Source organism: Neoarius graeffei, chromosome 8 (assembly GCF_027579695.1).
Source record: "Neoarius graeffei isolate fNeoGra1 chromosome 8, fNeoGra1.pri, whole genome shotgun sequence".
In the NCBI taxonomy this organism is placed as follows: domain Eukaryota; kingdom Metazoa; phylum Chordata; class Actinopteri; order Siluriformes; family Ariidae; genus Neoarius; species Neoarius graeffei.
Genome location: NC_083576.1, coordinates 21,108,951 through 21,134,655, shown reverse-complemented (window position 1 = coordinate 21,134,655; position 25,705 = coordinate 21,108,951). Strand labels below are relative to the sequence as shown.

At 44.7% G+C, this 25,705-nt stretch overlaps 1 protein-coding gene across 1 annotated transcript in view; it reads right to left on the bottom strand.

Annotated features, from left to right (window-relative positions):
* Positions 1-20,277, bottom strand: part of smtnl1 (smoothelin-like 1) — a 34,246-nt gene extending 13,969 nt beyond the window's left edge. Inside the window, exons 1-3 of the mRNA XM_060926870.1 lie at positions 20,118-20,277; positions 18,324-18,955; positions 17,871-17,985 (exon numbers count right to left, since the gene is read on the bottom strand). Of these exons, the coding sequence (XP_060782853.1) occupies positions 17,871-17,985; positions 18,324-18,955; positions 20,118-20,165 (795 nt within the window). The 5' untranslated portion in view covers positions 20,166-20,277. The remainder of the gene's footprint in view (positions 1-17,870; positions 17,986-18,323; positions 18,956-20,117) is intronic.
* Positions 20,278-25,705: the final 5,428 nt, after the last annotated feature.

Below are 25,705 nucleotides of genomic sequence, written 5' to 3'. Positions count from 1 at the left end.
CCAGCCCGCTGACTGACCTCACTAAAAAGGGGGCACCAGATCCGGTCCAGTGGACGGAGCAGTGCCAGCGGGCTTTCTCTGAGGTAAAGGCTGCACTGTGTGGGGGGCCACTTTTACACTCCCCTGACTTCTCTCTCCCTTTTATGTTACAGATGGATGCGTCGGACAGAGGGCTGGGGACAGTTTTGTCCCAGCAGGTGGAGGGGGAAGATCGCCCTATCCTATACATCAGTCGGAAGCTGTCAGTGCGTGAGGGGCACTACAGCACGATCGAGAAGGAATGCCTGGCGATCAAGTGGGCGGTCCTCACCCTCCGTTACTACCTGCTGGGGCGCCCTTTCACCCTCTGTTCGGACCACGCGCCCCTCCAGTGGCTCCACTGCATGAAAGATGCCAACGCGTGGATCACCCGTTGCTATCTGGCACTCCAACCCTTCAACTTCAAGGTGGTCCACAGGCCGGGGGCGCAGATGGTCGTGGCGGACTTCCTCTCCCGTCAAGGGGGGGGGGGGGGGGGAGTCGGCTGCAGGCCGGACAGGCGCCCGGCCTGTATCGGGTGGTGGGGGTATGTGGCAGCGGGGGCGTGGTCAAGCGCCGGTCTGTGACAGGAGGGCGGAGCCAGGGAAGGTGAGTGGCAGAATCGCTACACCTGACGGTAGTTAACCTGTGTTTTGTGTGTTTTCCCAGTAACCGCTCCCTATTTAAGGAGGCAGAGAGAGAGCAGAGGGAGCGCAACCCGGGACCAGAGCAGAGTGTGCATGTGTGTGTGTATGTGGGCTTACGCCGCATTTAAAACTGAAAAGTTGTTTAATAAATAGCCTTCTCTGCCTCTAAGCGTTGTCCTGCCGTCCTCTGTGCTCCACCCACACTTTGCAAGCGCTACAATGATATATATGGAATATATATATATATATATATATATCACACACACACACACATTATCTCTAGCCGCTTTATCCTTCTACAGGGTCGCAGGCAAGCTGGAGCCTATCCCAGCTGACTACGGGCGAAAGGCGGGGTACACCCTGGACAAGTCGCCAGGTCATCACAGGGCTGACACATAGACACAGACAACCATTCACACTCACATTCACACCTACGGTCAATTTAGAGTCACCAGTTAACCTAACCTGCATGTCTTTGGACTGTGGGGGAAACCGGAGCACCCGGAGGAAACCCACGCGGACACGGGGAGAACATGCAAACTCCGCACAGAAAGGCCCTCGCCGGCCCCGGGGCTCGAACCCAGGACCTTCTTGCTGTGAGGCGACAGCGCTAACCACTACACCACCGTGCCGCCATATATATATATATATATTTTTTTTTTTTTCCTTTTATGAGCAACTATTATTAGGCCACTCAGTAGCCTATGGAGTTCATTCAATCCAAATGTTTGTGTTGAGAGAAATTGCATGCATCACTGTATCAGTATGGATTTATAACATTCTGTATGCACATTATGGATACTCCAGAGCCCTCCAGCAAACATCATCAATAATCAGGATTACAAAATGTATTCCTTTGTTTCCTCCATTTATTGACTTATTGTATGTGATCAAATGTATGCCTTGACAAATAACTACACTAGTTTTTTGATACAATTACATAGTGCACTGCAAGAAATCCACAAAGTGTTTTTGGTTTCTTTTAGGCATCACACATTTATTAGAAAACACAGCAAATGTTCAAATATTCAAGTTAAATACTTAGCAACAGTATCAATAAATCCACACATGAACAATAGCAATGACATCTATGACCACAGCTAATGTGCAAAATATTAAATACTTAATATCAACAAATCCACACATGAACAATGGCAAAACATCTAGACTTAATTATACAATAAAGATACCTATGAAAAAAGGTGATTTTTTTCACACACAGTGTGATATCCGGACTTCATAATTTATAACATCTGCTCCTGCTTAGCAGCTTCTAGAATGTATACCTCTGTTGCGCACATAGAAAAACTGCCAGCTGCTCTAAGCTGCACTAATAGCGGCGCTGTGCACCCACGGAGCTACACATTTCATGTGTCCCGCGACCAGAATCAGACTGTACCATTAGTAAAAAGGGTGGAGGGGTGAAATGACAATATCATAAATAATTCAAGAAAAATGTTATAGCAAATCATAACCATGTATAATTTGCATATTTTAACAGATGAAATGAAATATTTTATTTCAAAAACTTACACAAGGCAATACTATTAAAATATTAATATCTCTCACAGGCCCCCCTGTCAGTGCCAGGCCCTTAGAATCATCCTAACTCCCCCTCTCCCAGCTGCGCCCCTGTGTGCTCAAGGCCAAAACCAAAATAATCTTGAAATGCTTGAATGTGGAGGAGATCCTGAACATCCCTTCAGATAATTTGCAATCTGCTGGAACTATTCAGTGGGAGCCATTACTGTCTAGTATTGGCTAATAAATAAAACATCTGAAATACTGCTCCAGGTGTTAGATACTAAGAGCTGCTTGAGCACATAAAAATTTTGTTAAATAAAAGTTACATGGTCTACGTGTATTACTGAAGAAACCGGAAGACAAAACAAGTCACATGTACATATGTAACACTTCTAATATTATAATCCACAACATTTCTAAATTAGTATTCTTACCATGTTTCTGGGAGCATGGTGGTGTAGTGGTTAGCGCTGTCGCCTCACAGCAAGAAGGTCTGGGTTTGAGTCCCGTGGCCGATGAGGGCCTTTCTGTGCGGAGTTTGCATGTTCTCCCCGTGTCCGCGTGGGTTTCCTCCGGGTGCTCTGGTTTCCTCCACAGTCCAAAGACATGCAGATTAGGTTAACTGGTGACTCTAAAGTGAGTGTGAATGGTTGTCTATGTGTCAGCCCTGTGATGACCTGGCGACTTGTCCAGGGTGTACCCCGCCTTTTGCCTGTAGTCAGCTGGGATAGGCTCCAGCTTGCCTGCGACCCTGTAGAACAGGATAAAGCGGCTAGAGATAATGAGATGAGACCATGTTTCTTTTTTTTTTTCAAACCCTTGACAGCAGCACATTGCAGTCTAAGAAATGATTCATGGCATTAGTAAGCAAAGCATAAAATCAAGAGCTTTTTCAGCTGAAATAATTGAGTTTGTTACATGTACATGTTTTAATCAGTTGAAAACTTAGTTTAAGAAGTTGGTCAAAATGAAAATGATGAATAGTGTCTTAAATATATACCAATTTTGAATAAACATTCTTCTCTTCACTTAACAAAAGAAAATGCTTAAAGGTAGATTGCTTTTCAGACTTTTCAAGTGTGGACCAAAAGCTACTGAATTCAAATCACAGACTTCCAATTTTATTATTTTTATTTTTTTTAAAAATAGAACAATTAAGGCCACGTGGCCCTAAATTCTCTGCTATTTTTTCCTGCTTCACCATGACCCAATCCAAGATACTATGTCATGCATCACATGGTGGGCTTTCCCCATTTGCGCAAGGCATTGTGGGATACAAATTTGAAACAGGAGAGAAAAATGGAGGACGTGAGTATGCGAATGAAACATGAAAGACCGACTACAGTAATGGAAAGTGAGAAGAAAAGATGCTATGTTGCGAAGGAAAGGAAACACAGGACCAAACTAATAAATAGGCAGTCAGCGAGCACCTTGGTGTGATCAGCTTTTCGTTTAGCGACAGAATGCTGTAACTGTCAGTGCACGGTCAAAGTAAACCTGTAGATGGCAGTAATGCAACACTGTGGATGCCAGCTGCCGTAAAACCCAAAAGAAGAAGAAGAAAGTAAACCTGCACTGTGCACATGGACTTCCTCTGTCTGCTTGACCGCGTGAAGTGAGTGATTTTATGCACATTATTTGCTCGGGAATCCCCTCAAATTAAATAACTTCCCAGCCACAGAATGGCCTGATAGTTTGTGAGATATTACAGAAATAAACATACATCACGATGACCAAATTTCAGAGGGAACTAAATTACACTGTTTTTGTTCGATTTTTATGAAATCGAAAGGCAGTCTAGCTTTAAGTTAGTGCAACTTGTATATCTACTGAGCATTGTTCAAAAGCAAAGTTCAGTACTGTCTGGATATATTTTGTTGCCTGACTACACCTACTAGCTAGAAAACAAAGGAAGAGAATAAGAACAAGAAGGAGAACTTTATCTATCACATGTATACTCAAGCACAGTGAGTCTGCCCCTGTTCTGTCCTGCATTTAACCCATCTGAAGCAGTGAACACACACATGCGAGCAATGAGCACACACCCATACCCAGAGCAGTGGGCAGATATGCTACAGTGCCCACCCAGGGAGCAGTTGGGGGTTAGGTGCCTTGCTCAAGGCAGCCCCATGTTAACCTAACTGCATGTCTTTGAACTGTGGGGGAAACTGGAGCACCTGCAGGAAACCCATGCAGACATGGGAAGAACATGCAAACTCCACACAGAAAGGCCCCTGTTGGCTGCTGGGCTTGAACCCAGAACCTTCTTGCTGTGAGGCAACAGTGCTAACCATTACACCACCATGAGATTAAAGTTGGTTAATTGAACAGAGCAAGAGAAACAGGAGTTTGCAAGAAATATTTAAGGCAAAGTTTCTTGGTGAGTAACTATCTTTCTTTGTTTTATTTGCAGCATATACTAACTGTGTCAGCACACATTGCAAGAATTCATTTTTACACACTAAAATTTAAGTTGTAGCTTATCCTAAGCTAATTGATCAACTGTAGAGTGAGCATATGTTTAGTTAGCTAGTGTCTGAAGAGCACCATGCTCTACCTTGTAACTACCTTGTAATGTAAGAGGCAATTTTTGATCTGGCTTTACAACATTTTTGAGAAACATTTTTTCTACTTATCAATGTTCCATATCATGTGTGATACAGTAGCTTGCAAAAGTATTCATCCCCCTTGGTGTTTGGCCTGTTTTGTCACATTACAAGCTGAAATTGAAATGGATTTTTGGGGGATGAGCACCATTTGATTTACACAACATGCCTACCACTTTAAAGGTGTAATTTTTTTTTAAACTGTGACACAAACAATAATGAAGATGAAAAAACAGAAATCTGGAGTGTGCATAGGTATTCACCCCCTTTCATATGAAACCCCTAAATAAGAGCTGGTCCAACCAATTCACTTCATAAGTCACATAATTAATTGATTAAGATCCACCTGTGTGCAATCAAAGTGTCACATGATGTCTGTGTAAATCAACTTGTTCTGGAAGGACCCTGACTCTGCTACACTAAGCAAGCAACATGAAAACCAAGGAGCCTCCAAACAGATCAGAGACAAAGTCGTGGAGAAGTATAGATCAGGGATCTCATCTCATTATCTCTAGCCGCTTTATCCTGTTCTACAGGGTCACAGGCAAGCTGGAGCCTATCCCAGCTGACTACAGGCGAAAGGCGGGGTACACCCTGGACAAGTCACCAGGTCATCACAGGGCTGACACATAGACACAGACAACCATTCACACTCACTTTAGAGTCACCAGTTAACCTAACCTGCATGTCTTTGGGGGAAACCGGAGCACCCGGAGGAAACCCACGGGGACAACATGCAAACTCTGCACAGAAAGGCCCTCGCTGGCCACGGGGCTCGAACCCAGACCTTCTTGCTGTGAGGCGACAGCGTTAACCACTACACCACTGCGCTGCCCCTAGATCAGGGATAGGTTATAAAAAATATCCCAAACTTTGAATATCCCATGGAGGACCTTTAAATCCATTATAGCAAAATGGAAAGAATGTGGCACCAGCCACCCACCAAAACTCACAGACTGGGCAAGGAGGGCATTAATCAGAGATGCAACAAAGACACCAAAGATAACACTGAAGGAGCTACAAAGATCCACAGCGGAGATGGGAGTATCTGTAGGACCAATTTAAGCCATACACTTCACAGAGTGGGGCTTTATGGAAGAGTGACCAGAAAAAAAAAACATTGCTTAAAGAACTATGGGTGGTAAAAGAAAGCAACTGGACTTGCTTGAAGATTCTTGAAGACGTTTCACCTCTCATCCGAAAGGCTTCTTCAGTTCTGACTGACTGATAGGGAGTATCAGGTATTTATCCTCTCATGAATGAAAAGCTCATCTAAGGTGTCGTTGAGTCATCCTGTTGGTGTGGGTCACTGGGGGCTGAATGTGAATGGCCTCGAGAGTTGTTAGGGTGATCAATGGATTGCCCGTTAAGGTGATCAATGGAATGCTGATTCTCTCTGTCCTCCTGTGAGCCACTGAAAACAGCTGGGTTTTGGTGTGCATTCAGTTGTCTGGGAAGTGTGCCAAGGACTGCATTGTAGGTGGCTGATAAATTATGTCTTAGACCCCCACTTCTGTTCAGTGATGGCCATTCCAGGTTGACAAAAATGGCTTCTTTAACTCCTCGCTCATACCAACGATCCTCTCTGGCTAAAATGCGTACGTTGGAATCCTGAAATGAGTGTCCTTTGTTGTTAAGATGAAGGTAGACAGCAGAGTCCTGGCCTGAGGAACTGGCTCTCCTGTGTTGAGCCATACGTCTGTGAAGCGGTTGCTTGGTTTCACCAATATACGAGTCCGTGCATTGCTCATTGCACTGAATTGCATACACCACGTTGTCCTGTTTGTGTCTGGGTATTCTGTCCTTAGGGTGGACCAATTTCTGCTTCAGGGTGTTACTGGGTCTGAAACGTACCGGAATGTTGTGTTTGTAGAAGATCCTCCTGAGTTTCTCAGATAGACCAGAAATGTAGGGAATGACAATGTTCTTGCGTTTGTTCCTGTTATCCTCCTTGTCCGTTATGTTCCTTTTCCTGCTCTTGAAGAAAGACCAGTTGGGATACCCACAGTTCTGAAGTGCTTTCCTGATGTGATTCTGCTCCTTCTCTTTTCCCTCTACCATTGTAGGGATGTTCTGAGCCCTGTGTTGCAAGGTCCTAATGACCCCCAATTTGTGTTCCAGTGGGTGGTGAGAATCGAAGAGTAGGTACTGGTCCGTGTGTGTGGGTTTCCAGTAGACTTCGATGCTAAGGCTTCTGTCTTGTCTAATGTGTACATCACAATCCAAGAAGGCTAGATTATTCCCACTTACGTCCTCCCGAGTGAAATTGATGTTGATATCCACTGCATTGATGTGTTTAGAGAAGCCTTCACTTCATGGGCTTTGATTTTAACCCAGGTGTCATCCACGTATCTGAGGAAGGAACATAAAAGGAACATAAAAGGAGGAAGTGGAACATAAAGCTTTGACCACTTTTTCAGGAGTTGCTCCCAGCCACTGGTTCAGATACGTGGATGACACCTGGGTTAAAATCAAAGCCCATGAAGTGGAAGCCTTCTCTAAACACATCAATGCAGTGGATATCAACATCAATTTCACTCGGGAGGACGTAAGTGGGAATAATCTAGCCTTCTTGGATTGTGATGTACACATTAGACAAGACAGAAGCCTTAGCATCGAAGTCTACTGGAAACCCACACACACGGACCAGTACCTACTCTTCGATTCTCACCACCCACTGGAACACAAATTGGGGGTCATTAGGACCTTGCAACACAGGGCTCAGAACATCCCTACAACGGTAGAGGGAAAAGAGAAGGAGCAGAATCACATCAGGAAAGCACTTCAGAACTGTGGGTATTCCAACTGGTCTTTCTTCAAGAGCAGGAAAAGGAACATAACGGACAAGGAGGATAACAGGAACAAATGCAAGAACATTGTCATTCCCTACATTTCTGGTCTATCTGAGAAACTCAGGAGGATCTTCTACAAACACAACATTCCGGTACGTTTCAGACCCAGTAACACCCTGAAGCAGAAATTGGTCCACCCTAAGGACAGAATACCCAGACACAAACAGGACAACGTGGTGTATGCAATTCAGTGCAGTGAGCAATGCACGGACTCGTATATTGGTGAAACCAAGCAACCGCTTCACAGACGTATGGCTCAACACAGGAGAGCCAGTTCCTCAGGCCAGGACTCTGCTGTCTACCTTCATCTTAACAACAAAGGACACTCATTTCAGGATTCCAACGTACGCATTTTAGCCAGAGAGGATCGTTGGTATGAGCGAAGAGTTAAAGAAGCCATTTTTGTCAACCTGGAACGGCCATCACTGAACAGAGGTGGGGGTCTAAGACATAATTTATCAGCCACCTACAATGCAGTCCTTGGCACACTTCCCAGACAACTGAATGCACACCAAAACCCAGCTGTTTTCAGTGGCTCACAGGAGGACAGAGAGAATCAGCATTCCATTGATCACCTTAACGGGCAATCCATTGATCACCCTAACAACTCTCGAGGCCATTCACATTCAGCCCCCAGTGACCCACACCAACAGGATGACTCAACGACACCTTAGATGAGCTTTTCATCCATGAGAGGATAAATACCTGACACTCCCTATCAGTCAGTCAGAACTGAAGAAGCCTTTCGGATGAGAGGTGAAACGTCTTCAAGAATCTTCAAGCAAGTCCAGTTGCTTTCTTTTACCACCCATAGTTACTATGACCTGGATGACTGAGAATATTCACAGACATTGCTTAAAGAAAAAAAAATAAGAAAGCACATTTGGAGTTTGCCCAACAGCATGTAGCAGACTCCCCAAACACATGGAAGAAGATTCTCTGGTCAGATGAGACAAAAATTTAACTTTTTGGCCATCATGGGAAATGGCATATGTGGCACAAACCCAACACCCTGAGAACACCATTCCTACAGTGAAGTATGGTGGTGGCAGCTTCGTGCTGTGGGGATGTTTTTCATCTGTAGGGACAGGAAAGCTGGTCAGGGCTGAAGGAAAGATGGATGGCACTAAATACAGGGCAATTCTGGAGGAAAACCTGTTTGTGTCAGCCAGAGGTTTGAGAGTGGGACAAAGGTTGATGTCCCACTCTCAAACCTCTGGCTGACTCAAACATTTTTTTTTAAAAAGCCCAGACCTCAAACCAATTGAGAATCTGTGGCATAACTTGATGATTGCTGTACACCAATGCAACCCATCTAACCTGAAGGAGTTGGAGCAGGTTTGCCTTGAGGAATGGGCAAAAATCCCAGCAGCTAGATGTGCTCAGGTAATGGAGACATACCCCAAGAGACTTTGAGCTGTAAATGCAGCAAAAGGTGGCTCTACAAAGTATTGAATTTGGGGTGCGTGGGTGGCTGAGTGCACACTCCAGATGTCTGTTTTTTCATCTTAATTATTGTTTGTGTCACAATAAAAAAAACAAACAAACAATTTCACATTTAAAGTAGTAGGCATGTTGTGTAAATCCAACCCTACAAAAATCCATTTTAATTCCAGCTTGTAAAGTGACAAAACAGGACAAACACCAAGGGGGATGAATACTTTTGCAAGACACTGTAGTTAGGCAGCTGGCGCATTTAGTTAAGCTGGCAACCCGTAAAATGGGTCTGTAGTCACCACAGCATCTGTTTGAAATGTTTTTATAGCTTTTTTTCCTCCTTAATTTCACATATTTGGTCACTAGTACTCTAATGCAACTTGCCAGACTTTTGTGAATTACAGATGCACGGCTGGACGGACGCTGCATGATGGCAATAGCTCATCACCTACTAAAAAGCTAAAAAAAAAAAGTGAGCTAAAAAGCCATTATAAATATTAAATTTGTGTTTTGTATTAAATTAATAATTATAGAGTATTCTATTTCCTTATTTTGTTGTATTGGTGCAAGTGCTGAATTATGACCAATTTTGAACATTTTAATCGCAGAATTAATTTTAAGGCTTTTAAATTCAACTTTGTTTTTACAGTTACTCTGCGTTCATTATTCAGCAACATGTCAGACAACAATATCAGTGCAATATAAATGTACTTTAAAATCTTTGCATTTATTTCATAAAGGTTCACAGTAAGACTATGATAATACTGTAGTTAAAAAGGCTTTAGGTTTTTTTTTTGGAGTGTAGATTTGCTATTAATGTTTGCATTCTGAAAATGTATGGAGTAACACAAAAACCCATTTCAGTGCAGTTTTTTGCAAGCAGATTTTTTTCTTGTTTTTCATCTTTAGCATTAAAAAAACAGAAGTTTGCTTGTTTTTTTTCAATGAATTGGATTTGTGAAATTTGCAAAGTTAAAACACCAAGACTGAGTTCAAGCATTACAGACTTAGACATGGTCATGATGGAGAATTTCTCCCTTGTCTTTATTAGGAGTGTTATTGCTCATTTAAAACATGGGTCAGTCTGAGAAATAGACAATATAGGCAGAGTAACTGTAATAAAAAAGTTGAATAAAATATAAATAAAATAAATAATAATCAGTTAAATTTATATCGCGCCTTTCTCATACCCAAGGTCGCTTTACAATTATGGGGGGGAAGTCCACCAAAACAAGGTCAGGATGTAATTCCAATGGTGTAGCAGCCACAGTTCCACCAAAAGGCACACAAAAATAAGTCCCATGCTGACTACACAGCCATCACAACGCCACCGGGCAACATTGCCCAGAACACCACGCCAAGCACAAACGCACCGCTGCACAGAGCATTGGACAACCACAATGTTAAAAGAGCAATGAGCTCACACAGCCATCACCCACAGCGAACCAAGGCCTGAAGGGAACCAACGCCCAAAACTGGGTCCGGAGCTACACCACAACCGGCGGACAAAACACTCAAACAAAAAACTAAAAACAAACATCAAACTACACAAACACAAAAAAGAAAAACAAAAGGGAAAATAAAATAAGAAGCTCCAGTGAGAAGCGGCAGCCAGAATGCGCACAGTGTACTCTCAACCAGAAACAGAAAAAGCCTTCTTAAAATTAATTTTACGATTAAAATTTTCAAAATTGGTCATCATTCAACACTTGCACCAATACAACAAAACAAGGAAATAGAATACTCTATAATTATTAATTTAATACAAAACACAGATTTAATATTTATAATAGCTTTTTAGTTCACTGGTCGGAGCTGTTGCCATCATGCGGCGTCCATCTGTCTGTCCGTCTGTCCACAATTCACAAAAACTGCTGCTCCTCCCTGAGTTTTCAATGGATGCAGATTCTGATTATTTTGTTTGGAAGAGCTAATCAGTCTGCACAAAGCTTTCCCTGGTTTTGTGATTTCTCATTAACACGTTGCTAATTAGGCCAATTAATGAACTTTCAGGAAAATCGCTACTCCTCACTGAGTTTTCAATGGATTTTGATTCTGATTGTTTTGTTTGGAAGATCAAATTGTTCTAATTGTTCTTATGAAGAGCAACTTAGCTAATTATAAATAAATGAGTCTGGTTTCTCATGGTACAGCTTCTTAAAATACTTTTAAACCGATTGGGTGTGAATTTATTTTATTTTTTGTCCAAGTATTTTGGAAGTAGGCATGTTTATAGGTTATATAATAATAAAGTTTATAAGTTGACTTCGGTTTTACAATAAAAGGTTTGGTCATAAAGAAGGAATTGCGATGTGTAATTTGTTCTGACTAAAATGAATTAAGTTACTAATACAAAAAAAATATATACACTGGCTCAACTTAAAAAAAATTAAGGTAACAATTTGCATGGACATTTCTGAGTAGAATGGACGTAAAATAAATAAGTTAGAATAGCTTAAATGAAATAATTTGTTTACTTAAACTTTCATTAAAATTAAGTTGGTTCACCTGTTAGGGTTTTGCTGGGAATCAAACCCAGGCCACCGGTGTAGTAATCCAGCAAACCCCCACTAGGCCACCAGGGGAATGACTCAAGTGCAGAGGAGTGAGGCAAAAGTAGAATAGAAAAAAACAGTTTATTTACACTTCAAAACGTCCAAGGCAAAAAAAGTATAATCCAAATGCTCAGAAGATAAACGGGAAAAAATAAGAAATCCAAAAGTTCAAAGTCAAATCAAAAGCCAAAAGTAAGAAAAGAAAAGGCAAAAATGCAAATGCTCAGAAAATCCAGAATGTAAAGTACATAGTCCAAAAGAAAGCAAAATGCCAAAAAACACAAGGGCATAAGCAAGGTACACGGGACAGAGGTTACTAGCCATAAGCAGCACAAAGACTCCGTGACTAGAGGACAAACTGAGGGAGTATAAATACACAAAATAAACTGAACACAGGTGACAATGAGGACTAGGCAGGGCACAAGGCACATGAAAAACAAAAGCACATGGCTGTCAAAAACAAACACAAAACACAGAAGCAGTGGCGGCCTCTAGAGGCCAAAACAAACATGACAAGATAAAAACATAACAGCGGCCTCTAGAGGCCAAGACAGTCCCCAGTCCTAACAGGACCCCCCCCCCCCCCCCCCCCCAAGGAGCGTCTCCTAACGTTCCCGAGGCGATCCGGATGGGCCAAATGGAAGTCCCAGCAAAGTTCTTTGTCTAACATGTCCCGAGCGGGGACCCAACAGTGCTCCTCAGGGCCATAGCCCTCTCAGTCCACAAGCTATTGAAGCCCGCCGCGGACCCGGCGAGAGTCGAGCAGGCGGCGCACCATGAACACAGTCTGACCCTGGAGGATGCGGGGAGGTGGGGGATTCCTAGGGGCAGGGGCATACGAGGACAGTACGGGCCGCAACAGGGATACATGGAATGTGGGGTTGATCCTTAGAATCCGAGGCAACTGGAGACGGTAGGCGACGGGGTTCACCCTGCGCACAACCTTGAAGGGGCCAACGTAGCGAGGAGCAAGCTTGCAGTTCTCCACCCGCAGCAGAAGGTCCTTGGCGGACAGCCAAACCCGCTGCCCAAGGCGGAAAATGTGGGCAGGCCTTCTATGGCGGTTGGCCTGCGTCTGGTTGGCCCTGGAAGTCTGGATGAGGGTCCTCCTGACCTTGTTCCAGGTCTTGCGACACCGTCTCACGTACTGGTTGACTGAGGGCACTCCAGCGTCCTCCTCCTGGTCCGGAAACAGAGGTGGCTGGAACCCAAATTGGCACTGGAACGGTGACAGCTTGGTGGCCGATGACTGCAGGGTGTTGTGGGCGTACTCTGCCCATGGCAGCCAGGTGCTCCATGATGTTGGGTTATCCATCACCAGGCCTCGCAGGGTGGTTTCCAGGTCCTGGTTGAGCCTCTCAGTCTGGCCATTGGACTGGGGGTGGAACCCAGAGGAGAGGCTGGCAGTGGCCCTGATGAGTTTGCAGAACCCCCACCACACTTGGGAGGAGAACTGGGGCCCTCGGTCTGAGACGATGTCCTGTGGGAGACCAAAGACTCGGAAGACATGAGTAAATATTAGTTTGGCAGTTTCGAGAGCAGAAGGGAGCTTGCACAGCAGTATGAAGCGGCAGGCCTTAGAGAATCTGTTGACTATGACCAAAATGACAGTGTTACCTTGAGAGTCTGGAAGGCCCGTGATGAAGTCGACTGCCACATGGGACCAGGGATGCCGGGGAATGGGCAGAGGATGCAGGAGGCCCTGGGGATGCTGTCGTGGGTTCTTGCTTCTGGTGCACACATCACAGGACAGGACGAATGACCTTACTTCCTTCTCCATGCTTGGCCACCAGAAGCGTCTTTTCAAGAAGTCCAGGGTCCTCCGCGCTCCCGGGTGGGTGGTGAGAGGGGACAAATGACCCCACTGGAGAACCTTAGCCCGGGCTTGACGTGGGATGTACAAGAGGCCCGGTGGCCCCGTCCCAGGACCGGGGTCCTTGCATTGAGCTCGTCAGACGGCCTCCTCAACACCCCAGCGGACAGGGGCCACAATCCGGGATGCAGGGATAATAGGCCCAACTTCACTCTCCCTGTTGGTGGGTGAGAACAGCCTGGAAAGCACGTCAGGTTTGGTATTCTTAGAGCCTGGGCAGTACGATAGGGTGAAGTCGAATCGACTAAAAAACAAGGCCCACCTAGCCTGTCGTGGATTCAGTCTTTTGGCTTGCTGGAGGTACTCCAGGTTCTTGTGGTCCGTCCAAACCAGGAATGGATGTTGTGCTCCCTCCAGCCAGTGCCTCCACTCCTCAAGGGCCAGTTTAACTGCGAGCAGTTCCCGATCCCCCACATCATACCGGGACTCTGCAGGGCTCAGGCGGTGGGAGAAGTATGCGCAGGGGTGCAACCTTCCATCTGAGCGTTGAGAGAGTACCGTGCCGACACCACTGTCCGAGGCGTCCACCTCGACGATGAACGGTTGTGAAGTGTCCGGGAGGACCAGAATGGGTGCCATGCAGAAGCGGTGCTTGAGGTCCTTGAACGCCTTCTCCACCTGAGGAGACCAGACATAAGATCCACCAGTCTTTTTGGTGAGGTCCGATATGGGCGCTGCTACAGAACTGAAGTTCCTGACAAACTTGCGGTAGAAGTTAGCAAATCCTAAGAACCGCTGAACTTCTCTGATGGACTTGGGAGTGGGCCAGTCCTGGATGGCCAGGGTCTTGGCTGGATCCATCTGGAGTTGTCCTGTCTGTACAATAAAACCCAGAAAGGAAACCTCGGGGACGTGAAACTCACACTTCTGGGCCTTAGCGAACAGATTGTTCTGTAGCAGCCTCTGGAGGACCTGGCGGACTTGGTGGCGGTGCTTCTGCAAGGTCTTGGAAAATATTAGGATATCGTCAAGGTAGACAAAAACGTACTGGTTGATCATATCCCTCAAGACGTCGTTGATAAGGGCCTGAAAAACTGCTGGTGCATTGGTGAGTCCGAAGGGCATCACTTGGTACTCATAGTGCCCTGACGGGGTGTTAAAGGCAGTCTTCTACTCGTCTCCCTGTCGGATACAGATGAGGTGGTAAGCGTTCCGTAAGTCCAGCTTGGTGAAGATAGTGGCGCCTTGGAGCAGGTCAAACGCTGTGGACATCAGCAGAAGGGGGTAGCGGTTGTGCACAGTGATCTTGTTCAGGCCCCTGTAGTCAATACACGGTCGGAGCCCCCCATCCTTCTTGCCGACAAAGAAGAAGCCGGCACCAGCAGGTAAGGTGGAGGGTCAAATGAACCCATAGGCCAGGGCGTCCTTGATGTATTCCTCCATGGCCTTGCATTCTGGCTGAGAGAGGGAAAACAGTCTGCCCCGAGGAGGGGTAGTCCCAGGGAGCAAGTCGATGGCACAGTCGTAGGCGCAGTGCGGAGGAAGAACGGCGGCCCTACTCTTGCTGAAGACTTCTTTAAGATCCCAGTACTCTGTGGGAACTTGAGATAACTCTGTGAGATCAGGAGGCTCGGCAGGAGACACAGGAGAGTTAGAGAGCAGACAAGAAGCATAGCATGCAGGACCCCATTCCACAACCTGGCTTGTTACCCAGTCTATATGAGGGTTGTGGCGGGTAAGCCAAGGAAGGCCTAGGATAACTGGGAACTCTGGCGAATGAATAAGGTGCAGGGAAATTTCTTCTTTGTGACCTTGAGACTGGAGAAAGATTGGAGAAGTAACTTGGGTGACTCTTCCGTCACCTAAAGCTTGGCCATCCAGGGCAGACACAGACAGCAGGACTTCAAGAGGTGCCGTAGGGACATTAATTCTTCGGGCGAAGTGGACATCCATAAAGTTTCCAGCCGCCCCGGAGTCTAACAAGGCCTGGCAAGAGTGGACGGACTCACCCCAGGAGATGGAGACCGGGATGTAGACTCCTTGGCCAGGGAGTTTGGGAGAGAGGGTAGGCCCTGTCACAACCCTCCCTCGGCTGGACGGGGCGGTCCTTTTCCTGAGAGCTCGGGACATGATGCTTGGAAATGGCCAGGCTTGCCACAGTAGATGCAGCACTTGTCCCTCCTTCTGCGCTCACTCTCAGATGCGGAGAGACGAGTACGGCCCACTTGCATGGGCTCCGGACAGTCACTGGAGGAGGTAGACGGGCTCCATGTTGAGGCAGTGAGGCCGGGGAGGCTCAGGACTTGGCGGCGCTTTCTAATCCTGTTGTCAAGACGAATGGCATGTGAGATGTGTTTAGAGGTCACTTGGGCATCCAATAGAGGCCAGACTGTCTTTGATGGGGTCAGACAGACCATGGTGGAAGGCTGAAACCAGGGCAGTCTTGTTCCATCCACTGACTGCTGCGAGTGTCCGGAACGAGATGGCATAGTCTGCAACGCTTCCTTCCTGCCGGATGGACATGAGCTTCCTGGCTGCATCTTTACTGATGTCTGCCTGATCAAAGACCTGAAGCATCTCCTCCGTAAACAGCTTGAAGTCAGAGCACTCAGGTCCCTGTCTCTGCCAGACGGCTGTTGCCCAAGCTCGTGCCTTATCAGCTAACAAGGATATCACATATGCGATCTTGCGGTGATCCGTAGTGTAGGTGGAAGGCTGGAGCTCAAAGGTGAGTTGGCACTGGGTAAGGAACTCCCAGCACTCCCCATGCTTGCCGCCATACCTCTGTGGTGCAGGAAGGCAGGGTTCGCGAGGTGACGGAGGCAGCGGAGCAGATGGTGGAGCAGGGGAATGATCAGGAGGAGGCGATGTGGGCATAGGAGTCAGCTGTGCCAGGGCTTTCCCAATTTGCTGAAGCAGTACCTCGTGGCAAGCAAGGGCCTCACGTTGGCTTGCGAGTGTTCGTCCATGAGTGTCCATGGTCGCTCCGAAGCATGTCAAAGCTGCCATAATTCCCTGAAGGTTGGCTGGGTAGACAGTTGAAGCAGCCTCTGCTGAGTCGGTCATGACGGAGTCTTTCTGTTAGGGTTTTGCTGGGAATCGAACCCGGGTTGCTGGTGTAGTAATCCAGCAAACCCCCACTAGGGGAATGACTCAAGTGCAGAGGAGTGAGGTGAAAGTAGAATAGAAAAAACAGTTTATTTACAATGTTCAAAAAGTCCAAGGCAAAAAAAGTATAATCCAAATGCTCAGAAGATAAACGGGAAAAAATAAGAAATCCAAAAGTTCAAAGTCAAATCAAAAGCCAAAAGTCAGAAAAGAAAAGGCAAAAATGCAAACGCTTAGAAGATTCAGAATGTAAAGTACATAGTCCAAAAGAAAGCAAAATACCAAAAAACACAAGGGCATAAGCAAGGTACACGGGACAGAGGTTACTAGCCATAAGCAGCACAAAGACTCCGTGACTAGAGGACAAACTGAGGGAGTATAAATACACAAAATATATTGAACACAGGTGACGATAATGAGGACTAGGCGGGGCACAAGGCACATGAAAAACAAAAGCACATGGCTGTCAAAAACAAACACAAAACACAGAAGCAGTGGCGGCCTCTAGAGGCCAAAACAAACATGACAAGATAAAAACATAACAGCGGCCTCTAGAGGCCAAGACAGTCCCCAGTCCTAACATCACCTTATTAAGCTTTTCTAGAAAAAAATCAAATCATATTGGTTGTACTAAAGTAACTGAGCTAGCCTAACTATAAAAAATGCCATGGGATTTACTCAATAATGGCTGAGTTGGAACTACTTAAAAAGATCCGTGCAAATTGTAATCTTAATTTTTTTTTAAGTTAAGCCAGTGTATTTTTTTTAGAGAGTACAGATGCAAATCAAGAGCTTCAGTTAATGTTCACTCCAAACATCAGAATGGGAAAAATTGTGATCTCTTTTTTTTACTTTCACTGTGGCATGGGTGTTGGTGCTAACCAGATGGATTGGTCTGAGTATTTCAGAAACTGCTGATCTCCTGGGGTTTTCACACACAACAGTTTCTACACAGAATGGTGCAAAGAACAAAAAACTTTGAGTGAATGACAGTTCTATGGGTGGAAACACCTTATTGATAAGAGAGGTCAGAGGAAAATGGCCAGATTGGTTCGAGCTTCCAGGAAGGATATAGTAACTCATATAATCACTCTTTACAACTGTGGTGAGCAGAAAAGCATTTCAGCATGCAACAGCAGAAGACCATATTGGGTTCCAGTCCTGCCAGCCAAGAACAGGAATCTTAGAATCAAGAACAAGTTCCTATTAAAGTGGCCAGTGAGGGTGCATACTCAACAGATACGTATAGTGACTAAGTTGAAAAAATACTGGAGAAATCCTGAAAATCCTATCCATGTCCACATTCTCACCTCATAGGCCCGTGTTTTGCTGCTACACCAGTGGAGGATTTTCTGCTTGATTGATGTCCCAGCAGATACGCCTACAGATGTCTTTTGGACCTTAAAGTTGCGAACTGCTGGAGTCCTACAACAAGCCAAAACAGCCTGTATTCATCTATTCGATAAATACAGACATACTACACACGGAAATCACAGCAACACACAGTGGACACAAACAAGGTGAAAAGAGACACGTGTTATTTCTAGCACTAATTTCAGAATATCCACACCAGCATGCATTTTTACTGTTGAAGATAAGAGATATCAGTAGATCATACGTATGAATTATGTGTCAATTTTAATATTGATGGCAACATGCATTTTTTAGATTTTAGGTATATGCAGAAATAGTGTGATTACTGTAAATGCCAATGAATGTAGTGACATGGCTGTGGATGGATGATGATGATGGTAGTGGCTCACGAATCTTGTTGAAACTTTGCCATGGCGTCTCTTCTGGCTGAAGGTCTGGCACTCCGCTGGCGAGAGGACATCTGCATGGAGGGTCTGGGAACAGAAGAGGAAGGTGCTACTCCACTCTTTCCTTTAGTCTTCTCTTGTTTGTCTTTGGCGCTTGCTTTCTTTACCTCAGCCTTTGCCTCATCTTTTGCCTTTACTTCCGTCTCTGCTGCCTTTGAAGCCAGGTTTTCAGAGTCAGCAATTTTCTCTTTCTCATCTGTTCTCTTCTCTTCTTCTACACACTTTTCATCTGGTTTGATTTCAGCTTCACTGCTCCCTTTCCCCTGCTCAACAACATTCTCTTTATTCTCCCTGACTTCTTCTTCTTCATTTCCAGTTTCATTTGTGTTTATTGCTTTTTCCTTTTCATCACTGTCTTTCTTTTCTGTTTGTGTCTCAATTTCTTTCTCTCCATTTTTATTTCCGTTACCGTCACCCTCACCTTTGCCATCACTTTCTCTCTTGGTGGCTTGTGGATTTGGCTCTTCTTCTCCATTCTCCTCATTAGTCCTGCTCATGGTGTCAGTGGCTCCACTCAAAGGCTCTGTGTCATGTCCACTCGGTCTGTCTTCCTCATGGGATTCTTCTGTGGCATCCTGTGAAGGCCCCACCAAAAATAAACAAATAAATAAATATAAAAGCAAAAATATCCCAACCTTTTAAGAATATCTTACATTAGAAATGTTGTACATGACCTACATTTTATATAGGTGTTAGCCATTTTTATTTACTGTTTATAGTACTACATCAGTCAATCAATATCCCTTATTTAACCAGGTAAAAAAAACAAAACTCATTGGAGATTAAAATCTCTTTTCCAAGAATGACCTGGCCAAGAGAGCAGCATAAACAATATTACAATAAAAACTATAACCATACAACAGACAAAAATACACCTGGTGTAACATTACAATTGATTACAGATAAAACAGTATCCAGTTAAAATGCTAAAAGCTCAAAGTTAAAAATTCAACTAAAAATATAGAATAGAAATTTAAAAACAAGTGCATTGTACAAGAGATGTTTTTTCTTTATCTTTTAGAATGGATTTAAATCATGCATGTATATGATATGTTATGTGGACTGAAATCTTCTTCTGAAGAATGGTTACAGGTGTTGTAGGGGGAAGCCATGGCCTAATGGTTAGAGAAGCAGCTTTGGGACAAAAAGGTAGCTGGTTTGATTCCTTGAAATGGCTGAAGTGTCCTTGAGCAAGTCACCTAACCCCCAACTGCTCCCCAGCTTCTCTGGGTATGTTGTATGTCGCTCTTGATCAGAGTGTCTACTAAATGCTTGTAATGTAATGTATGTGTCACAAAAGGTCATCAGCACTCATAAAAGAGTGACAGGCATTCCTCTTGATAAGCAGGTGTGTGTAAACATGCATGATCATGCATACCAACTAGTCAGTACCGTACAGATATAGATTCCTGGTATTCTGGTGAACAAGCATGTGCTCAAGACAAAATACTCCCGAAATACTTGAATGTGGAGGAGATTCCTGAACAGTCCTTCAGATGATTTGCAATCTTCTGGAAATATTCCGTGGGAGCCGTTACTGTCTAATTCAGATTTGTGAATAAAATATCTGAACTCCTACTCCAGCTATAAGATAGGCTTGTGCATGGCCTACATGTGTTAATGTTAATCTCTAACTAATGGGAAGAAAAGAAACTGTCTTAAATGAAAGACAGAAAAAAGTCACATGAAATATCAGCACATCAAATAAAGGAAATACTTCGAAATGAGTATTCTCACCATGCTCTTTTTTCCGTCCATCTCACTGGCCATAGCAGAACTGTCCATTTATTTTAAATTATTACAAGATCAGAACAAGCTCTCTCTCTCTCTGGCTTTCTTTTTTCTGTCTTCTGCCTTTGTAGTCAGGCTTTCTTCAAACTGTCTCTCTCTCTCTCACTCTCTCTCTCCCCCTCTCTCTCTCTCTCTGACCTTTATAACAACACATACTACAGAAATAGGCAGTGTAGTGTTGGTAATAGTGGCTCAGTGGCTCAGCCAAACCCCCAAACAGCTGCTACTGCTGGAAACCAAGACAACATTATATATTGCACACACACACACACACACACACACACACACACACACACACACACACACACACACACACACAGGAATCTTGGTAAACTCTGCATCCCAAATAGTCCTGTCCCTCTGCCAAGGATTATAATGACATATTTATTGACTGCATATATTAAAGATCCATATTAATAGAAACCATCGACACCCAAATCAATAACTGATGTCATGTCACACCTCTTTCTTGGAAAAACTTTCTACACACTTGGCTCTCAGATCTGCCAAATGGCTTAGGCAGTGATTTCCTAAGGCCTACTTTTGTGTTTATACGGTATCTGTGTGTTGAGTATCTGAAAACTCACTGCACTGTGTTCATGCTTAGTGTGTGTCCATGCTTGCAAGCCTTTCATAAACTTCAAACACTTATATGCCAGTCTTCTCAAACTGCAGATGTCTATTTATGTGCACTCCTGTGGTTTATCCTCTCAGGGTGCATCTTCTCCTTCAACACAAAGCAGATGGGGTTAAAAATAAACTCATCTCTCTCTCTCTTCCACTCAACTCCTCATTATCTGTCCTCTTGAGCTCCTGCTGTCTCTCTGGACCTCTTTCTTGACCCTGGTGTCTAAAATGTCAGAACCTTCGTGCATGTGTGTAGATCTTCACTCTCCTTCTCTTTGGCAGGTGACCTGTTTATAGTATAATCCATCTGGTTGCTACTTGCACACGATTATGGAGAGACTGACTGAAAAAGTAGCCTATTTTCTCTTATTTTTACCCCCGATGTATTTAAAGTTTTATACACTCACCGACCACTTTATTAGGAACACCCATACACCTGCTGTTTTATGCAGTTATTTAATCAGCCAATCCCTTGACAACAGCGCAATGCATAAAATCATGCAGATACAAATCAAGAGCTTCAGTTAATGTTCACTTCAAACATCAGAATAGGAATAATTGTGATCTCAAAGTGTGACTTTCACTGTGGCATGGGTGTTGGTGCCAGATGGATTGGTTTGAGTATTTCAGAAACTGCTGATCTCCTGGGGTTTTCACACACAACAGCTTCTAGAGTTTTACACAGAATGGTGTAAAAAAAATTGAGTGAGTGACAGTTCTGTGGGTGGAAATGCCTTGTTGATAAGAGAGGTCAAAGGAAAATGGCCTGATTGGTTTGAGCTGCCAGGAAGGATATAGCAACTCATAGCAACTCTTTACAACTGTGGTGAGCAGAAAAGCATCTCAGCATGTAACAGCAGAAGACGACACTGGGTTCCACTCCTGCAGCCAAGAACAGGAATCTTAGAATCAAGAACAAGTTTCTATTAAAATGGTTTGTGAGTGTATAATTTGACCATGGACATAGGTAGCTTTAAGTGGAGATGATCAAAATCCATTCATTAAGTTAAGTATTAAATAAAATTTTTTGCAGAGGTTGCCATTACTTGGATGTCGACACACCCAGAAATTGTGATAAATCATTATTATTAGTGTAACACAAAATAGTTCCAAATACTATGGATCATATAGTACTGTGTTTTATGGTTTTGTTTATTGCAATGTATTTGCAGAATTTTTTTTTAATGCATAAATGTTTAACTGCATTAATTTTGAAGGCATATTTCTTTAAAGCATTTCTTTACATGTGCCTAAGGCCTTTGAAAATTCAAGATTTGGTATAAAGTCAAGTCAAGTTTATTTGTATAGCGCTTTTAACAATAGACATTGTTGCACAGCAGCTTTACAGAAAATTAAAGGCTTTAAACATGAGCTAAGTTTATCACTAATTTATCCCCAATGAGCAAGCCTGTGGCAACGGTGGCAAGGAAAACTACCTCAGACAATAGGAGGAAGAAACCTCTAGAGGAACCAGACTCAAAAGTGAACCCATCCTCATTTGGGTGATAACAGATAGTGTAATTATAAATAACTCGCTTTTACAACTGTGTCCTATATAGTCACAAAGTATAACTGTGTAACCAGGAAATTCATTATAGTTTTAACCTGAAGTCTGTTTTGTTGAAGTTATAAACCATTCATTGATGGAAACTTGAGTGCAAAGCTGTTCATGACAACTGCAGTCCTAAAGTTAGCAAGTCAATTGTAGTTCCCAGACATAAATGTATTACTGTACATGTCCAGAGCCATCTTCCAAGTGCAACTTTCGACTGTCCATATGGGGCCATCCTCCACAGGAGCGATGTGATGAGACTCCAGCCAAACTTAGGGCATCAGGATGGATCAGGCAGGTCCGAGGAGCAGAAGTCAGCATCTTACTGGTGTCTCAGGATTGACATGTAACTCAGAGAGGGACAGACAGAGGGAAGAGATGGGGGGAGGGACACATGTTGTTAGGTTTGCCCAATGTCACCTAATGAGTAAGAACAGGATACATTTTGTACTGAGTGTAAGCAGGGACTCTGGCAAGACTAACTATGACAGCATAACTAAAAGGGGAGAGCCAGAAGGTAACACAGGCATGAGAGTGCCCCGGGACATAAAACAGCCAGCCACTACACCGTCAACAAACCTGAGTGAGCGAGTGTGTGTGTGTGGGGGGGGGGGGGGGGGGGGGGGGGGGCGGGATGGGACAGTATCCATACATCCCAGTTTGGGTAGGTAGGCATGCCCAAAACTCACAGAGAGCCCAAGGCCCATTAGCTACCCTCACCTGGTTTAGCCAGCCTGTCGAAGCTGTTGCCCGGGGTGTGGCCGCTGCACATGTTACAGCTTCTTGGAGCCACAGGTGAGAGTTGGATGCTAGGTGAGGACCAATGGTGGATGAACAGCCCAGAGGACTCGACAGTCTCCCAGCCAGAGGTACTACCCCTCCATGAACATGTACTACCCAAGCATGTGAAGTCTGGACTCTCGGCAGACTGCGTGGAGGAAACCACAAGACAGGTTCAACAGGCAGAAAGGCGAAGGCCAGCAATGTGTCATGGAACACATAGGGCATGACAAGGCACAAAGGACGTCATGGTCATCCACTGCATCCAACTCCGTCTCCAGCCATCTTGACACCATCTTGCTATTGGACCAAGATGGTTTTGGATGAGAGAGTGTGGTCGATGATGTGCGCAACTCCTCCACACTATAAACCAATCACTGTGCAAGTCACTTTGTCATCCATTTCTTAAGTCCCTTGGCGATGGGCAAGCCACGAAGTGGCAGGTGTGGGTATACTGGAAACCGTAGCTGCAGACCTACATGCAGGCGGCCCAGGCTATATGATCATTTTCTCTCAGAACTGGAGCAGATGAGGAATCCAGCAGCCATCTGGGTGTCTGAGCAGCCCTATTCAGGACAGCACTGCTCACCTCAGTAGCCTGAGGAAGGGGCTAGAAAAGGTGCCCTAAAAATTGCCTGCTCCACCTCACCTTATCCAGTTCGCCGTGGCTGGAGGGGGCCCTGTCTACAGCAGTCGAGAATCAAAGAAAAAGATGAGGACTGTTTCCCTTATTCTTGGCGCATGGAATGTGCGCACCCTTCTTGATAGAGAAAAGACAGACAGGCCCTAGAGACAAACAGCACTTATTGGAAAGGAACTTGAATGCTACAATATTGACATAGCAGCACTGAGTGAGACCCAACTTGCCGGCACAGGTGAGCTATGCGAAAGGGCTCTGGTTACACCTTCTTCTGAAGGGGAAGAGGAGATGAAGAGAGACGTGAGGCAGGTGTCGGTTTTGCAGTGAAGACATCCTTGATCGGCAAGCTAGCAGGACCTCTCAAGGGAGTAAACGACAGGTAGATGATTATGAAACTTCCCCTTCTGTCTGGGAAAAAGCACCTTATCCTCATCAGTGCCTATGCCCCAACCATGTCAAACCCTGATGCAGTAAAAGACAAATTCTACGAAGATCTGCACTCTACAATTATGGATTTCCCAAGAGCTGACGAGCTTGTCATACTTGGCAACTTCAATGCTCAGGTAGGGTCTGACAGTGCCTGGGAGACCGTCATTGGTAAACATGGTCTAGGACACTGTAATAGTAATGGTCTGTTGCTGCTCTGGACCTGTGCTGAACATGAACTACTGATAACCAACACCATCTTTCAGCTTCCCACACACAACAAAATTTCTTGAGTGCACCCACGGTCCAAACATTGGCATCTTATTGACTATATCATCGTCAGAAAGAGGGACAGACAAGATGTAAGAATTACCAAATCCATGTGTGGTACTGAATGCTGGACTGACCACCATCTAATAATAACAAAACTCAACATTTGAATTCAACCCAAGAGGCACCCACAGGGCAGGAAAGTTCTGAAACTACGAAACACCAAGAAGCTACAGAACACTGAAACCAAGTAATCCTTTGCTGAAATGTTACAAGATCACCTGGAATCCACCTCACTGGATGATCAGGATGTGGAAGCCAGCTGGGCAAACCTCAGAGGCATAACCTACAACACTGCACCGGAGGTCTTGTGGCCCACAAACGGGAAATACAAGGACTGGTTTGATGAAAACAATAAGGAAATCCAGCAACTACTTAATGACAAACATAAACTACACAAAAACTACCTTAATGACCCCAAATCTACCTCAAAGAAAGATGCATTCACCAATATTCGGAGGACCGTGCAGGTAAAACTATGAAACATGCAAGACACATGGCTGAGCAATAAAGCTGATGAAATTCTAAGCTATGCTGACATGCACAACCTCAATAACTTTTATGATGCCCTAAAAGAAATCTATGGACCTACATCATCAGGATCATCCCCCCTGTTGAGTGCAGATGGAAGCACACTGAGAAGGAAAAGATCCTGGAATGATGAGCTGAACACTTTAACCAGTACCGGTTCACCCAATACGCACACTACGCACGTTGCGTAGGGCCCCGCAAACTCATAGAGGCCCCGTGGGGGAAAAAAAATAAAACGTGACGACGTGACCGTCCGTCACGCTGCTCGCGCACATCAGATTCCCAGTGCATGTGCATCAACCTAGCAAGATGAAGCGGAGTTATCCCTTGGGGAGTGAAAAAAGGAAAAAGAAACTGCATGAAAATGAACAGCGGGAACAGCAGTCAGGTAACTCTCCTCTCTGGGTGGGAGAGTGGAAGGGACGGGGCTAGTCGGTGTTTGACCTACATAACAGGGCGGTGAGCCCTGGGTGAACCCCAGACGGTCTCCGTGTGCGTCTTGCTGGCTTCTACAATGTAAGTGTTATATCAATCATTCTGAGTGTAGTTACAACTGCACTTATACAAAATGGAAAGTAATGGATAAATATTTACTAAGATTGAATTTTGTTTGCTTGGATAGCCCACAGGCAAATATAGATGCAGATA